Consider the following 18429-nt stretch of genomic DNA (forward strand, 5'->3'; position numbering starts at 1 on the left):
CACGCATGGTCGATTAATGCTATAACATCCGAAAATGTTGATAAAGTAATGTTAACTGGCATGTATTTAGGGAGCCAATAACCCACTAATATTAGCTGGCAAGGCACACCTCCAACCAGAGCAGAAATCAATAGAATTTCTGACGGGTGATCTTGGTTTGGAGGGTCTGAAGTTTATGGGACATTGTTTACTCAATCTGTTCGCCACGATTCAGGGCTTAGGTTCGCGTGTGATGTTTGGAAAATGTTATGGCAGTGGATGTTTAATTGAAAATGTCTTAAAATCTTCTGGTGGCGTGTAGCCTGCAATCACAATATGATGAGGTTTAAACGAGATTTGATGCCTTTACTGGCAACAATTCCTGAAAGAGAAACCCCATTCCATTGCGCTATTTCATCAACTGATGGCTCTCAGCTTGAGAAGTAGGCAAAAGGGGCAATCAGCAGCCTTCCTTACAAATGCGGAAACAATCACGGATGATTACTAAGGGATCCACCTGGATAAACCTGTGGGAAGAATACGCCTTCCGGGGTGCCATTAGATTATTTCTCGCCACGGATTGTTAATCGTTTTGACTATTGACGTGTTGACGGGTTGCTGAAGACCAATACTGATTAATGAGTAATCACTGGTATGTGTTTTCAGTAAAAGCACACCTGTGGAAATCGGTGTTCGATGTTCACTTCACTTGCCCTGGAGAGTGACGGAAGGAAGCGATGGCGCGTGCGCAGTCAGGGAGGGCAGCGAGTGTAAGAACGCCTGAATTCCTTAGGATGGATTAACCAGATTCGGCAGGATCTTCTTGACTATGAATTATAATCGTATCCAGCTCTTGAAGTGATGTGATTTGCTATAATAACTTCTGTATGTTCGATGTCATTCCTAGTGTATCGCAGTTTCCCTTACGTTGACACTCTGTTGATGCACTAGCAAGAGTAGGTCGGTACTGATTGTCGTGATCGGAAATGTTTGATAGCAATGTGGTGTATCGCTGGTCCAAGAAGAAATGTATAATCGACTTGTATGTCCTAGGAATCATTCCTCCTAATGTCATGGCTATTGAAAAAAATGGACAAATTTACATCATAGAAACTTATTGTTTCCCTCGAAGATGATCGTGCTGGGTTGACAGTCTTTCTTTAACACTATTTCTCACCTCATCATACGGAACAATAATGCGTGGCTGACAATAATTGGAACGCTGTTCAAAAAGAAACGTCGACTTAAGCAGCTTGATCAAGATAAACCAGGTTCGTGTTGGACTGGTCGCCTTACCAATAGCGAGCATTAAGGACCGTGTGACATTGAAAGGCAACTTCATTTGACTGTGCTAATCTTTTCCATGGTCAAGCCAAAACACTGGCCCGTTCACCAGTGTATTACAATCACGGAGAATAGTGGCTCACAACAAGAGGGGAAAATAAAGATTTGGTTCCAGCGGGAGGATTTAGATAGTGTCAGCAAAATACTGTCCACTGTATATATTTACCAAAGCGCTATAGTAGACGACAGCAAAAAATTAGCACAAGCAGATTCAACCCCGAATATTTCCAGTTCTATGGCACTCGACGTGGATTTGCTGGTTGGTATTTCTCGATGATAGTTTAAATGCATCTGTATATTTAGGTTTATATTGATGAAGCTGTCCTGAATAAGTTTTGAAATCAGTGTTTTTGTCGCCCTACGCCTACATGTAACTAAGGGCACAAATTGTGCTTATATCTACCAAATCTGCTTGAATTGTGATGATTATTGCTCGGGCTGTGTTGTGTAGCATGTACACTAGAAGAGGAAGATGTGACAACAAGCACTTGGCTCAAGGAGTTTCATAACGTGACTTAAAATCCAATGATAAGAGGCAGAATGTCCGCTGTGGTTGCATGTAGACACTGTCATGACTTTCTGCTATGATTATGGTGAAACCATAGCGGACAGTCGTGACAGTGTACTGATTTCACTACGTATTCCATTGTATTCAGGACAGCTACATCAATATGAGTTAACATCTGGCAATACCAACCAGCAAAGTTATTTGATTCTTTTATAAAATCAAAACCTCTGTACGGTTCTGAAGTTTGGGGTGTTTATCTTTGTCGTAAGCCCACAGTTGACCCAATTAGAAAGCAGGTTTATGGTGGGCGTTTTGTCCATGAATTGGTTCATATGAGGTTTTGTAAGTCAGCCCTAGGAGTCCGGCGTCAAATGTGTAATGTTGCTGTTCTTGCTGAGTTGGGACGTCTTCCTTTATCTTATACTATTTTTGTATCAGTTGTAAATTTTATACATCATACTACATCAAAGAATAATGAGTTAGCTCAGTTAGCTATGAGAGCTGAGTTTAAGAATTTGCAATGTGGAATATCCAGTTATTTTGACTTTCCAACTAGAATACTTACAGTTAATAGGGGTTGACTTGGTAGATTTAGATTTAAATGCAATCAACACTTCGTTTGTGGGGAAAATGAGGTTGAAGATTAGGGACTCGTTAGAACGTACTTTGATTGGTGAACTTAAATGCAAAAGTAAGTTGGAGTTATATTCTTCTCTTAAGGTCAATTTCGGAAGAGAACGGTATTTAGATTCAGTGGTTAACGCTAACTTTAGGAGGTTCGTGTATCAGATCATAACTTTGATATTGAGTCTGGGAGGAGGAAGATATCCCCATGGAAAAACGGGTATGTTCATTGTGTACCTCAGGTGCGATAGGGTCGGAGTTTCATGTAATAATTGAATGTGACAGGCATGATATGAAAGAAATTCGAGCTAAAGCTCAGGAGGAAAATTAATCGTATTTTTCGGGGGGGGGGGGTTGACAGTAAACAGATCTTTACATACTGTTTACTGGGTCATGACGTGAGTATGAGTCATATCCTAGGGGCCTTTCTGTGGAAAATTGTGAAATTAACAAAAATGGGGGGGGGGGGTATTTTGAATCTATTATCACAAGAAGTTATTTGGTTGTTTGATTTTTAAATGCATTTGATTTAGATATTTTTCTGATTAATTCATTGATGTTTAGCTTAGTATTGCCTGTTTCATGTATTTACATTGTGCTATCATACTTTATATGTCATGTACCTATGTAAAATAATTCTTACATCTTGACTAATAAAGTTCATTTTAATTTGAATTTAAATTTGAATTTGAAATTCACGTCGAGTGCCATAGAACGGAAAATATTCACTCTTAAATCTGCCAGTGTTTTCAAATTCTTCTTGTCGTCTGCTAGCGCTTTGGTAACCATAGTGGACAGTGCCTTGCTGACACTGTCCGAATCCCTTCACTGTTCACTAGGCCTATACTGAGAGGAACAATCGCCGGCATCGTCTGTTCGATGTCTGACGATCCTCATGTCCCCTTTGTAATGACAATTCAGAACCGCATTTTGTAAATGTCCAGGAAATCGATTGACTGCAGCGGGGAGAGATGATACATGCAGCTGTGACGGTTTCAAGTCGCAGCTGGTTATATCATTACGGTCAAAAATGCGGTGGAGTACAACCAGCAACGTGTAATGAAAAGAAGACTGCAATATCCATCACCATTAACTAATGACTTGATATACTTAAATCAATGCTCCGTGCCGACCCTCCACCTGCTAGTTCACTTGGGATAAACATCGGAAATGGTTTCATGTGACGCCATCAACTAATGGTATTGTCTGTTGCCAATTACTGCGTCTCGCCAATTAGGTGAGCTCAGAGAGGGTAGCAGTGGGGAAGAGAGAGCATGTAATCGATTTGAGCTGTTGTGTGTGTCTGAAATCCCGCTTCGGTTCATAAGACTGTCCTCGGGGGGGGGGGGGGGGGGGGGTACTGTGCCATGACCATTGATGGTACCGGTTTTTACCTCACTCTTACTGGTAGGCAGAAAGGGTTAATGTTAGTATCTTAAGATAATCATTGTGATCTTGAACATTTGCGTTATTTGTATCACGACATTGGTGAGCGTGTTTGCGTCATATGATTGTCAATTGTCAATGAACAAAGACCTTTAATGAGACATTTCAAAGGGGGCGTTATCTGTATGCAATTGGTGCGTGTAACAGGTTTCCCATTCGCTGCACTTTAATTCAGCGTAGGTGTGTGTTTACCATATGAGAATACTTCAATTATATATCACAAATCTGTCAAAAACAAGCAAACGGCAATTTTTCTCTAGTATCAGCGGGCCGGGGAGTCGTGTGTGTCATTTTTATTGAAACGACCACGAAACGAACGGCGTTAGCCATGTCAAATGACGGTAGGGTGTACGTTTAAGAGTAGGCCAAAGTCGTTGGCTATGTTTTCCAGCCATGGCTTTGCATTGGGAGATGAAATAAAAGTCAACCATGCGGCAAGCTCATGCACGCCTGCACTGCTCGAAACGTAATTGTTTTTGAAAATTGCAATTGTTTCGTGCCTGGGTACCCCGGTTGATACAAAGGTCATGGATGATGTTATGAATGTAGCAAACGATTTCTCACGGACTATAGCCAAGTTTCCATCAATGAAGCCAACAATGTAACAAAAAGTACATATTTGAGAGTCCAATTCTCCCAGGCTGAAAAATGGTAAATATTGGGCGACTGCCCGATCTACATGCACCAGCTACGTATCGTACCCGCCTGTTCCTCGGTCTCGCATTGACGATTAAAAAAACGGGGTCACAATTCATCTCGTGAGATAAAAGGCATCCCTCGGGCCGAATTAACTGGTGCAGTTCATTAGCGGTAATGGACCTGGGGAGCACACGTGAGAAGCAAATTTGATGGCCGATCTCAATGGGTTGACCAGCTAGGTCATTGATTGTTGGGAACAAGGATTATATCCTTGGCGCAATTAATCCACCGTGATATTTATACTTCTTGCTCAGCTTCAGCTGGCGATGTTTTACATATAGGGGTGGGGGCGCGGTTCTTGTACTGCTTCCTATGATGTGGATCATCCATGGACGCTGGGTAGTAGGATCAATATATTTATCATATTTCGCCCTGGCAAACGTCATTCTGTCTACCGCAGCCTGGTCCTCCCTTAGTAGTAAAATGCTCGCAATTAATCGCGATTTCCGTTTCTTATTCGCAAGTGTGATATTCACACGGTTTCTAGAAGGAGCAAATAATACTACCACGATCAAGCGAACATGCGCGATTTTAACATTTTTGATATGTAACATATCTGTCAAGGAGTTGCGCGTTGGTAACGCTACGCCAGACAGACATAACGGAGTTTTGATTGGCCACGCTTTTATATAGAATCATGTACATTGTATATTGATCGGTAGAGCAGAGTGGTTGAAGGAGAAAGTAACCAAGATTACGTCCGGACATCGTCCTATCACTCTGTTCATTCCATTGATGCTCCCAATGTCGTGATTGCTATCGAGCGCGCATGATCGGTAAATGGCCTAGTAATAATGACTCAAAGGCAGATGGTGAATGAATGGTGTTGAAAGCTGTAGTTGTCGAATCGCTGATTGTGACTGTGTTCGTTTATTTGTGAATGTACTGATGTTTGGCGAGTAGTGTGAACGAGTGCGCGTTTGTTTCCAATTTTATGATGTTGTTGTCATAAAATTATAGTTATATCGGGTTATTCAATAAAAACGTCCCATGATCTACCTAGTATTTGGCTAATTTTGGGAAGAGGTAAAGATGCATAACCATTATGAATTTCAGCGTGGTAGCTATTTTGACTATACCATAGTCAATAGTAAATAAAATGTATATGTATGTCAAAGGTTGATAACTGGGATGCCGTTTAATGCTCGAATATTACAGAGATATAACTTGACATAATTGTCTAAAGAAATCAGAGAAATTCGAAGTCAATAGGCTTTACTATAAGGACGACAGTCCATGTCTATTTGGTTGTTTATAGCTGGCTTACATGCACTTCTTTCTCATTGGCTGTCAAGACACCCGTAACGTGTAACTAAGAATTGGGCCGCCTACATGATGTCTTCCCATCACATCAGCTTCTGCTGGTCACAATGGGTGAGGTCAAGTATTGGGTTTAACCAGATTTTAAAACCGGCTTTAAGAAAGTTTTAAGCTAAAACTGGTATTTGACCTCCCAACATGTTTTTGGTTAAAACTGTCTTTAGACTGATTTAAGACAAGTTTTAAAACTCTGATAAAACTTTGGAAGTTTTAATCTGAAGAGAGAGCTAAAAGTTTTGCAAAATGCACTACCAAATGTACATTGTCGGTTTTAAGTCCTAGGATTTAAGACTGTGCTGAGGTCAAATATCAGGAAAAAAAACAACAGTCATGTTTGAATTGCTCTACCTGTAATAGTTGCTGTTGCTCAGCAAAGAGGGGACAACTTAGTAAGTAAGCCTGCCGTCAGCGGAGAAACAATAGAGAGGCATTTGAGACTAAACCAGCACATTATGCATGAGAACTGATTCAGCGAATCCTTGAGTTTTAGCCTGGTATTATCTTAGTTATATCTAAGGTTTTATCTCGGTTTCAATCTGGTCTTAATCCTAGGGCAGTTTTATGTAGTCTAATTAGGACCGAGAGTTGGTTTTAAAACGAGATAAACTTGGTTTTAACTCGGTTTTGTCTAAAACCCAATACTTGACCTCACCCAATGTGAACTTGTATGCCTTCTCGGAACACCGGGGTGAAAATGGGTGCGAACGGCGGTTTGAACAGATCTAGACTTCAAGCATGTTTAGTCAGAAAAACTGTCCGTTATTCAAGGACCTTTTTCCGCTGTGATGACGTAATTTTTAAGGATATCTAATCAGATGTCGGCTTAATTCTTTGTCTTAAATACCTCATTTGTCACCGCTGATACACTACACAACAATCAGCATCAATAAGTGTTCAATAAATAACCCCTGTACGTGATCGATACGCTGTGCCCTCAAGATGAAAATACGAAGCATAAAAAGATGATTTTTTTATACTGACATTTTGTGACAGGCAACTGTACAAAATTAATGTCAAATAACTATGCTGAAATTTACATAACATCTTTACGTTATCCATGGTGAGAGATGAAGCATAATCCTTGGTGCATGAGTCTCTGAAAGTTTGGAACGTTTTCACTGAACAACATTATCATCATTAAATAAGACTAAAATTAGAAAAATGCGTTGCTAGCTAGTGTCTGCATCATTTGAAGAACGTTTGAGCGCATGACCGTGTGTGAATGTCTCCCCTCCCCGAACCACATCACTTTACCACATCCAATCTGTCGCTTTCCTTACTTATATCACGGCCACAAATGAAACAATTATGGGTATGAGTAATGACGGCTTCAAATAGCCGTGGTATTTGCATTAGCCAAGAAAGCATTTGTGTCGTGCAGATATCCCGTTTGGTTGTTTCACTTGGCAAAATATATAAATCCGAGAACCAATCATGCTAGGATTACGCCAAATGATGACCCTATTAATACATGTACTTTGATATTTGATGGTAATCTTCAACAGGTGTGTTGGATTTATGCTTCCTTGCCATATATTGTATTATGTGGACCCTTGTGATTGTAACCATAAACTTAATGTTTCAGCACATGCGCTACGACCTTGCTCACCTCTTCCTCAGAGGAAGTCGGCTTTTGGTTTAGTCAGGGCTTCTTATTAAGTGATTCTGCTGACATTTAAAATGTAAAACCTAATATCACAAAAGTTGGTTTGTCATCAGTGCAATTAAAATGCTCTCATATCGACTACTTGCCCGGCTACTTACGAAAAGTTGGTTTTGTCTCCTGTCCGAATATCTCGCCAAGGGATGTATTGTTTTTACTATATATTTTTGTTGACGGATGAAATTATCATATGCAGGTTGAAACAGATGATATCCCAGGGAAAAGAAGAAGCATAAACATTAGCGAGTTCACAGTTAATTAAGGCCACACATTTTTAATAAGTTGGATTACGAAACTTCAGACCCAAAGCATATGTGGGTGAGGCGGGAATAAAATAAAAATATGCTTATTTTTTAATCAATTCTTGCCTCAAATCAAACAAGGGGCACCCAAAAAATAAAAATTAGTTGAAATTGGCCGTCGGGAAAAATACTTTTCATTTCTCTCTATTTTATGGTCGGGAGAACAAAACGTGTGTCAAAAACGGTCGTCGGGATTTATCCAACAAAGAAAAGTGGCCAAAGTTGATAGTTAAATTTTACGCATAGGCAAAATAAGCGGCATTTAGCCAAGCGACACGCTATGCCAGGTAATCAGGGTAAGACTGCTGAACTTTTTGAACCCGGTTCAGGTACTTTAGGCGAAATGTTGTGGTCAATGCGAAGAAGGTGTTTTATAAAACAGGTGTAATTTACAATCCAAGATCGGAGAAGACGTAGTTTGATCGACAAGGTTTGATGAAAGTGTGTTTCTTATGTAATTTTGAAGTTCCTACGTCATAGATACATCAATAATTTATGTAACTCCTCCGAAGCTTGAGAATTGATTACGCCTCTGACTTGATGTTAATAGGGAGGTTGAGAACAGCGACTCTGAAGAACTCTGAAGAAAAAAGATTAATTTTGTATACATTTCGATCCGTATACATAAGGATCTGAGATAAGTCACTTGTCTCAACCTCCATATTGCGAATGGCTTGATTGGCGTAAGCGGTAGGACTGGTTTATGAACCGGGCGACCCTGATCAGATTCGATACTCGACAAACTTTTTTCGTGATTTGTGTTTTTCGTCAAATTAATATTGATATCTATTAATATCATTAAAATCAGCGTACACTGTTTTGTAACTTAATGCAACATATCAAAACAGGTCACATTTTAAGGTTGTACTCCATGATTTTTCGACCACTGTCGTGTCAGTATGCCAACCTGACTATAAATCTACAAATCCCAAGATGCATGTACTCTCGCCAATTTAGGAGGGAACAGTTCTTACCAGCCCATTTATTATCTAACTCTGCAACGCCTCCCCACATAACCATCAACTTTGTTAATTTGATGATCAACCTTTCATTAGTATGTTATTCTCCTCATGAACTTTGACGTACAATGTACTCATATGATTAAACTCTGAAATTAAGAAATTTCATAGTGCGTTTTCCGGGGTATGCTGCCGATCAGTAACAATAAGGGAAAATACGAAATTCAAAATGCCAAGTTGTTTAACTATGATCTAGTTATCACATCCTATTATGTGATTTTATCATATACCCTAAAAATGAAGTGATCCGGCAGACCAGACCACGAAAACCTCCCAAAAATGCCCCAAAAGGCATTTCAACTTCACACAAAATTACGGACAGTGCTCCAGGGGCCGACTTTTATAAGACAACAAAAACCCCACTGCTCTTCATAACTTTGCAGGCTATCTTTTGAGAGAAATGTGCGAACGATGCATGAAACATTTATCGCATGACCTGAGCGTGCAATACAAACGTTCCAATAAAAATATTTTATTCGAGAACATTTCTCGTGCAATCCAGACTCTGAATGTTGAAAGACCGTCGACTTTTACGGTAACCGGAAAAACGCCGACCGACCGACCGACCGACCGACCGACTGACCGACCGACCTTCCGACCTACCAAGGAGTTTCGTAGTTGAGTCACAGGTCTCATAAGTCAATGTGATATATCCAATCCACGATAGCAGGTCACGTGAAATGAAATTGTAAACAAGCGCACGTGCGCTGGTCAAATGACAACAAATGCATGTTGCGCGTTGCAGTTCATGCATTGCATCGGTCGAGACACTCGAGTAGAAAAACTACAGTGCATAGATTAGGCCCAAATCATGTTTTTATATCCACCGACCATGTAGACAAAGCATATCTTTAGAGTATCGTTATCAGTTCCTTACCGCGTGAACTCGTTTTCCCGGTATAATTGACTGGAGATGCTGCTGTCAGACACGTCGGACTCCATCACGTCCATTGCGCTGGGCACTAAACAGATACATGTGCTATAGAGAAGCGAAAGGGATACTGCACTATGACGGTAGGTTGGCAGGTCAGTCGGTCGGTCGGTCGGTCGGTCGGCGTTTTTCCGGTTACCGGGCTACGAGGCGCGAATGGGATGCCGTAAGTGAGTCAGAGTCGGCGAGTAGGTCGGTCGGTCGGTCGGTCGGTCGGTCGGCGTTTTTCCGGTTACCGACTTTTACGTCATTTTCATTCTCAGCCTTTTTTACATTATTGCGTTGGAATTCAGCCAAGTAGCGAAGTCACGACGATGTCATGAGTTTGTGACGTCGTCAACTCAAGCGTACAATCATGTGCGTTTTCTTCGACTTTGTCACGTCATGAGGGATTCGGGTCAACAATAACAAAACTTGCCTTTTTACCTTCATTTTCTTGCTATATTATGGCGATATTTGTGGTATATGATAAACAAAAAACTGCACTCGTTTCTGATCCTGATCGCATTCCATGATTTTCCTTGGCCTGAAAGCTCTCGACCTGCGCTCGGTTGAGAGTTTTCAGGCCAAGGAAAATAATCTCGTGCAATCTGGTTACGAGGATCAGCCACTCGTGCAGTTTTTTATTTTATTTGACCAATCACATAGCGTATAATTACAATATTCCAGTTGCAGTTTGCTTCGGCAGTGATGTAAACAGATTGGTGATCGGTTTTATATCGGTGTTAAGATTTGGGAATTTCGAGTTTTGGAATTTGTAATGTCGCATTTGGAACTTGGAATTCTGTAATTTGAAATAGCTTATTATAAACCGCAAGATGAGGAATGCGAAATCGCGAGGTGACAACAACGTTGAGAGTACCATGCGCCACAGGATGTATTGCAAATATGGAACCTGAAAAGGCAAACATTCATGAAACCAAATCTATAGTAGGGGGCTATCCTTGTTTTGATTTGCCCATTGAAATAGACTCCGCTGTGCAATGTGTGGAATTTTACCTAATTTATAGCCTAGTTTTGATGGTCAGGCTATCCCGCTCTATTTTTAGGGATGACCAGACGTTCACCAAGTGCATGCCCTGTGTTATCGGTCAATCATGTGTAGGCCTATATATGTACCGCCATGTGTTACGGGAAAATAATCTTGATACATGCAGTATCCTGAACCTCGTGGTATTATACTCACAGTATATCTTGATAAGTTGCAAAAACCTTTGTGGTCAAGATGAACATGCAGTTGCATGTAGCCTTTGTATTGTCTTCCCCCTACTATCATTGAATGGAGAAGTAGACAGCAGCATCAGAAATGGTGATTGTCATTGTCCTTGGAAGTAGAAAATCTTGTGGCAGAAAATAATGATTACTTATCTCGTGTTTATCATCTCGGGGTTTATAATAAGCCATTTGAAATGAGTGTTTATCCGGCCCAGGCATTAGATAGATTATTTGACTATCTAAATTCTGATTTGTTCACATCGAGGGGAATGCACGTTGGCAATTTGATTGGTAAGACCTGAATTTCGCATTTGGAATTTGGAATTTGGAATGAGCCTTCTCGGCTTTCGTAGAACAACTTCCTTAGTAAACAAACGTGTAAATGTCGGGACATTCGATAAGGTTTTTCTGGACTTTACGCAAAGAAAGCAACGCAACGCAACTACGAGCGCAACGGTCCCTATAATACACAGCCTGGTCACCCTAGGATCGTGGTTACATGGGGAATTATCATTGCAAAAGTAGGCCAAACGCAAGCTGGAGTCGATCCTAGCACGTACAAGCCATGACATAGAACTCTAGTACATAAGGTTTTATAATATGGACTGGCAGCCGAAGCGATGGAATACTATTTTTAGTTACAGGTGATTCACTAGCAGTTAAAGTGACTATAGCATTCCGCGAAGATGACGTCACTGCAGCTGCTGCCCTCTATTTCCCCATCGCTGAATTACAGGCAATGTCGGACAAACATGCGGTTTCGTAATGGATTCAGGCTTTCTAACTAGGGCAGTTAGATTCAATCTGGCACATGTCCGAGTGTTGGAAATACTACATAATTGTTCAGAATATTTCTCTCTCTGACTCTATGGTATCATTCATGCTAAAAACAATGCAGGGTCAAAGATAATTGACTTTGAAATAAGCTAAAATGCGTAGAAATAAGTGTCGATGTGCGACTGTCACGTGACTAAAACGTCATCAATATCTTATGCAAATGACCTTGTGAGCTATAAATAGTGACTTCGCGGAATGCTATTATCTTGTCATATTAGGTTAGTTTGGAATATGAGTTTGGCTAAGTACATGGTGATGGATAGGTGGCACCAGTATCTAACCGAGCATGTATTTGTCTTAATGGTCATAGAGGACGCTACCGGTGGAAATCACTGGCAGTTAAAGGTAGTTTGTGACATTAGGGTAGTTAGGAATATCAATTTTGGCTGGTTCATGGGGATTGATAGGTGGCGCCAGCATCTAACTGTGCATGTAGTTGCTGTTATGGTCATAAATAGAGGAGCTACAAGTGCAAATCACTGAGACTATTATCTTGTGACATGGGGCAAGATAGGTGGCACCAGCGCGACGAATGGAAGGTATGTTACATATTGAGGTAAACAGGGGGCTGAGACCCGCACCACACCAAAGAGTAAATCTCAAAATGGAACCCATGACTGAAGCACTACGCCACCCCGTTGAAGAAAATATCTCAAAAATCAAACCCATGACCGAAGCACTACACACCCCTATTGAGAAGTAAGAGGTGTAACTATGACCAACGCATTACACCATCCCATTGAGGAGTAAATATCCAGATTCATGGCTTACGTACTTGAGGAGTTAACCCCAAGAATCGAACCCATGACTAAGCATTACACCCTCCACAATATGGAGGTACGGCTATTCTGTGGCCGTGTTAGCCCCAAGCTTATTTTAGGATGGCACAATGGCGGGGTCAAAAATAATAGTCGCTCCCCCCATTACGCTCGTTGCTTTCTTTGCGCAAAATCCACTAAGCCTTCGGAGAGACAGTTGTGATAACGACTGCACGAGCCTGAGTATTGCAACATGCACCGAATTTCTACCAATAGGCTACACTACAGTACAGCATGCAATCAGCTACAATCCAGGCGGTGGAGATACATGAGTCACAATCAAGTGAATCCAGCAGTCCAGTGATCCAGCGCTTTCTAATGGTAGTTGATAAAACTTGGAATCAGTGAAACCATGTTACCTGTGCTAAACAATGGAATCAGTCCTAAAAATGCATAAAAACATGAAATAATGCCATTGGAACCTAAGGTGGTTACGAATCAATATTTGGAGCTTATTTTTACATGATCAGATCGGAATTTGACGGTAGTTTAGAAATCTGTCGCATTTCCGATTCAACAATCTATATTTTAGAACAACCCAGTCATACCTCGCCTCCAGTGTACATTACTAATCTCCCAAATATGGGCATGCACGTCACGACACGCCCACCACACACCCATAATATGGACAAATCAGCGCTCCGCTTACTACGCCACCACATGGGGCCTATTTGAACTACGGAGCGGTGTGATCAGGGTGATACAGAGAAGATTGACTACATCATGCAGTACCGGCTGGCACTTATCCGTACATCATCTTAAACATAACAAGAAACGTATAAGAAGATTTATTACCGAAGGTTTTAGCCGGGTTTGGAGATGAAAAATGAGAACGAATTCCTTCACGGTGAGCGATTTCGTACATTTTCATGTACACATCGAGGGATGTAGAGATATTTTCGTGATGTCACCAGTTCTAAGCGGACACATTTTTTTAGTGATTCCCGTGTACATGTTTGTCCTATCTACCAAGCTTAATCAGAGCATTATATATACAAAATGATTCTTCTAATAAAAACGTTTTATTTTAGTATATGGAATACAAAACAATCACAAAACCTTTCTTTTGCTTTCATTGAAAAGAAATCATTAGATATTTGCAATTGCGGCCCGTCGTGAATATAAGTTTATTTTTAACGACAACAACGCATTTCAAATGCATTCCATGATGACGTCATCCTCCACAAAAAGGTGGTTTCTGGAACTACTGGCAAATTGCTATCAATAAAGTCAGCTGGGACGAGATTGGCAGTTGGAAGGGTATAAATTGTGGAAGGAACGCACCCGATTTCACGCGGTACTTGCACAGTGATTCCACGGTTTAATACTGACTATTCCATGGTTTAGCACAGGTTACCTGGTTTCACTGATTCCAAGTTTTATCAACTACCCTTTCTAATACCCAGGCTAGTGTGCAGTGGACAGTGGACATCGTACATCGTAGGCTACACTCAACAATGTACAGTGTAGTTTACAGTACTACAGTGTTGAGTGTACAGTATATAGTATGTAGTGTAGGCTACGCGGCAATTACATCGAATGTGTATCCATGATTCTTTTTGCCATGGTAATTTACCACAAGAAACATGTTTTGTGTAGAATGTATACAGTATTTCCATCTAGTTATAACTTGTATAAACTTCTGTATTCTCCGTTCTTTATTGTGCATACTTGCGCTGTAGTCGATGTGTAGTTTCAGTAATAGTCAACTCAGAAAAGCCTAGCACACAGGCCGATCTCCTGCAAGACATTGACATTTAACGGGGTATTGGTAAACAGAGAACTCCACAAATGAAGAACTAGAGAACTCAAATGATCGATTAGTTTTGCCTATAGTTCCACTATCGGCTGTAAGGCGGCGCTGTACTTAAGAACAACTTGTAAATTTTTAACTTGTTGTCCTTTCCTTTTGTAGTCCATGCAATGATGCAGAGTCCCTTCACTATCATGATCGGTGTGTAAGGAGATGTAGTCCCAGTGAAGCAGAGTCCCTTCACTATCATGATTGATGTGTAGGCTAAATAGCATTGTAGTTTCAAAATAGTAGAATAAATATTGTAACTTCAGTAAAATTATTTATTTGGAAGTAAAGGTATGAATATAGAAAAGTGCAAAATATCAGTATGCACCATTTCAATCAAATTCACATACATGTAATAACAAAACTTTAATTACAGTGTCAGATCAAAGTCATTGAGCAATCATATTTATTCAAACAGAACAAAACTTTATGATTAAATGTTACCCGGTATAAAATTTAACAACAGCTGACAATATGCAACACTGTCTTTTGACTTCGATGATTAATCTTGTCCAGCAAGTAATTGACAAATTTAGATTTATGTACAGTGATTAAAATCATTGGGCAATCATATTCGGAACCAACATTACAATTTAGGCAAAACTAATCGATCATTTGGGTTTTCTAGTTCTTCATTTGTTGAGTTCTCTGTTTACCAATACCCCATTTAACGTGTGTCATGGCTGTGTTAACGACCGATGCTTTGGAAGATGATCAGATCGAAGAGGAATTTTGTGTTTGGGCATGAGGCCAGCTTTGAGAAGATACACAAGTCTACTGTTATAGGCCTAAAACCCAGGCATGTAATGTACATTTTAAGTCCGCTGTGTGAACTGGATGTTATGTATTCCAACCTACTGTGATACATATAATTCTACCCGGATTGTATTGTTGTTAACTGTCATTTTTAAATTATGAACATTTGAATTATGTTCAGTGGAGGACCTTAACAAATCGGGGCTTAAGGCGACTACAAGCATTTTGACCAGGTACCATCGATAAGCTTAAAGGTGGACGCCATTCCGTTCATTTTATTAGCTCACCTCTTAGCAGATGTGAGCTTATCCCATACCGTGGCGTCCGTCGTCCGTCGTCGTCGTCGTCGTCGTCGTCGTCGTCGTCGTCCGTCGTCCGTTAGCAGGGCACGTTTCGTAACTGTTAGAGCTATTGAGTTGAAACTTGGTACACATGTACCCTTATGTAATGACACCTTGGAGACCAAAGTTCAGTCCGATTCGTTTCATGGTTTGGCCACCAGGGGGCCAAACGTTAAAAGTGAAAATATGCAATATCTCCCTTAATAGTAGTCGGGAAATTTTGAAAAAAATATGGTAGGTACTTCTAGCAAAGGTGCATCATATATCCTCCGGGTTTTTGATTTGACCTCCTTTTCAAGGTCACAGAGGTCAAATGGTGTAAATTGGCCGTTAGGATGTAACGATGGCACGTTTCTAAACTGCAATGACTATTGATACCAAATTTGGTACACATTTACCCCTTAGTCAGGTGATCTCAGGGACCGAAGTTTGGTCCAATATGATTCACCACTTGACCACCAGGGGGCAAAATCCAAAAACCTTAAAAATGTGATTATTCCTTAACTTCTTGCCTGATTGCCACCAATTTGATATCATGGGTACATCTAACCACCATACAGTATATGTCACACAGGTTTTTAATTTGACCTTCTTGTCAAGGTCACAGAGGTCAAATGGCGTAAATTCGCCGTCAGGCCGTAACTATGGCACGTTTCTTAACTGCAATGACTATTGATCACAAATTAAGTACACATGTACCCCTTGGTCAGGTGATCTCAGGTACCGAAGTTTGGTGCGATCTGATTTGCCGTTTGGCCTGCAGGGAGGGGGCCAAATCCTAAATTCTTCAAAAATGCCATTATTCCTAGTAATGACTTGCCCGATTGGCACCAATTTTATATCATAGGTACATCTAATTCTAACAACCATTCAATGTGTCACCCGGGTCTTCTTTGATTTGACCTACTTTTCAAGGTCACAGAGGTCGAATGTACTGTAAATTGGCCATTTTGGGGAAATTGTAATTGCTTGGACCTACATCAAACCTAACACTACATGACACAATACCATGCTCTTTGTCCATCTTTCCTCCACATGAGGTGAGCACAATGGCCCTGGCCATTTCATTGAACATGCATTTTCATGTAGCTCAGGTAGATATGAATTTACACTGCAATAAAGCAGTCTAATCAACTCAAATTTGTTGAAACGTGGCATTTATAGTATTTGTACATCAGTCTATTATACAATCACATTGTTGATTTTAAATTCAGCACGTATTTTACACATTTGACTTTTTTTAATTCAAGTTCAATTGTCAAATTTCTGAACGAACGGGGAAGGCCTTGAATCATGTAAACATAGTAAATACATGTAAATTACCTTGAATTACCTATTATTTATCATACAACTGTATGTGGACAAGCGTGTCACAAGCATATGCCTGTACCGTGCCAACTCTGAAATCGTTCCAACTGTGAAAATAGCGTGCCAACTATGGTATGCCAACTATGAAATATGGATTCTAAAACGAATTAATTGGCCCTACTGTTAATTAACCGACTTTCATGCTCTCGGCAAGGGAGTGTAATTTCACCGATCGGAACTCCGCAAGAATTTATTCACAAATTTGGATTGGTTCCACACATATATACCCCCAGAGAGTTTTAATCGACACGCAGCCTCCCCATCAAGTGCAGAAACCCAGCGGAGAAGTTGACTATCTCTGTTCCTATTGGCCCTAGCTTTGACGAGAGACATCAAGTGGCAATAATAACGCATATAACCTCAATTGTGCTCTTCCAGAGTTGGCATACCATAGTTGGCACGTTATTTTCACAGTTGGAAAGTTTTTAGAGTTGGCACGGTACATACGTCGCTATACAGACAAAACAAAAGTCCTACGTCCTTTTTTATTCAGCGTGAACAAGAAATCTATACTATAATGCGCGTTGTGGCCGCTATTTAGGAGGTAATGTTTGTTTCAAAATTGGGCCTTGGAAATGCGTCGAATTCTTGCAACCTTTGGCTTCGTAGGTCTGGATCATACGTAAGAGTGTCACTGAGGGTGTCATGCGTCGAATATCTTCGTGGTTTTAGAATAAATAACAACTTTTCAGAGAGCACGTCGACTGGAGAGCTCCGCTCATTCTCAAAAGCATACACAAACTTCACGCATATTCTCCCTGCCACATCAGTATTAGCTTCCAGCACGTATGTAGTGCTATACAACCTGGTCCATGGTGCAGGGTATTAGCAGGGAGATTAATGATTAGCCTGTTCTATTTTAGTTCTATTCGAGAAACACTGACCTGAGTGATAAGGCAAATTCTGCAGAGTGGCCTACCGGAACATGCAGTCAGGGTATCAATAAACAGTTATGCCAGGATGGACAAAATATGTACAGTGGCCAGCGCTTGCTCTTTGCTTTATTCTTTACTGACTGATGTTGTCAGTTTGAATTGCGTTCTGCATCTCTGCATGCACCTGGCTTTGGTCCGACATTGGCATTGGGTACGGGAGTGGGTAGGTGATATGCCTAATATGTGAGGGCCTTATTTGGAACAGGACCTGCTGTCACTGGTCTCAATGCATTGTGCAAAATAGCGTACTCCAATCAATCTATTGGGGGTTGCATTTAGATAGCAGCAATAAGTCCCTAAATGCAGTTAATTTTGTGTTTAACCTTTAATAAAACTTCAGTACGTTAGAAATTTAATGTAGCTCAATCATCGTGCCCATTTAACTAATGTATATATGCTAGAACCACCGCACCAGTTGATAGAACTGTATGTTCTGGTGACCACACGAGGCTTATACTGACGTACTGTACTGTTGGAGATATTCCGCCACCTTATGACAGACGTGTACCATGCTAAAATGGCA

The 18429-nt window shown here is 40.6% G+C and overlaps 1 protein-coding gene across 1 annotated transcript in view; it reads right to left on the reverse strand.

Annotated features, from left to right (window-relative positions):
- Positions 1 to 246: 246 nt before the first annotated feature.
- The window catches only part of LOC135489967 (mucin-2-like), a 32757-nt gene continuing 14574 nt past the window's right edge, over positions 247 to 18429 (reverse strand). Inside the window, exon 2 of the mRNA XM_064775606.1 lies at positions 247 to 302. Coding sequence (XP_064631676.1) covers positions 247 to 302 — 56 coding nt within the window. The remainder of the gene's footprint in view (positions 303 to 18429) is intronic.

The sequence above is a fragment of the Lineus longissimus genome, chromosome 6 (genome assembly GCF_910592395.1).
Source record: "Lineus longissimus chromosome 6, tnLinLong1.2, whole genome shotgun sequence".
Lineage (NCBI taxonomy): Eukaryota > Metazoa > Nemertea > Pilidiophora > Heteronemertea > Lineidae > Lineus > Lineus longissimus.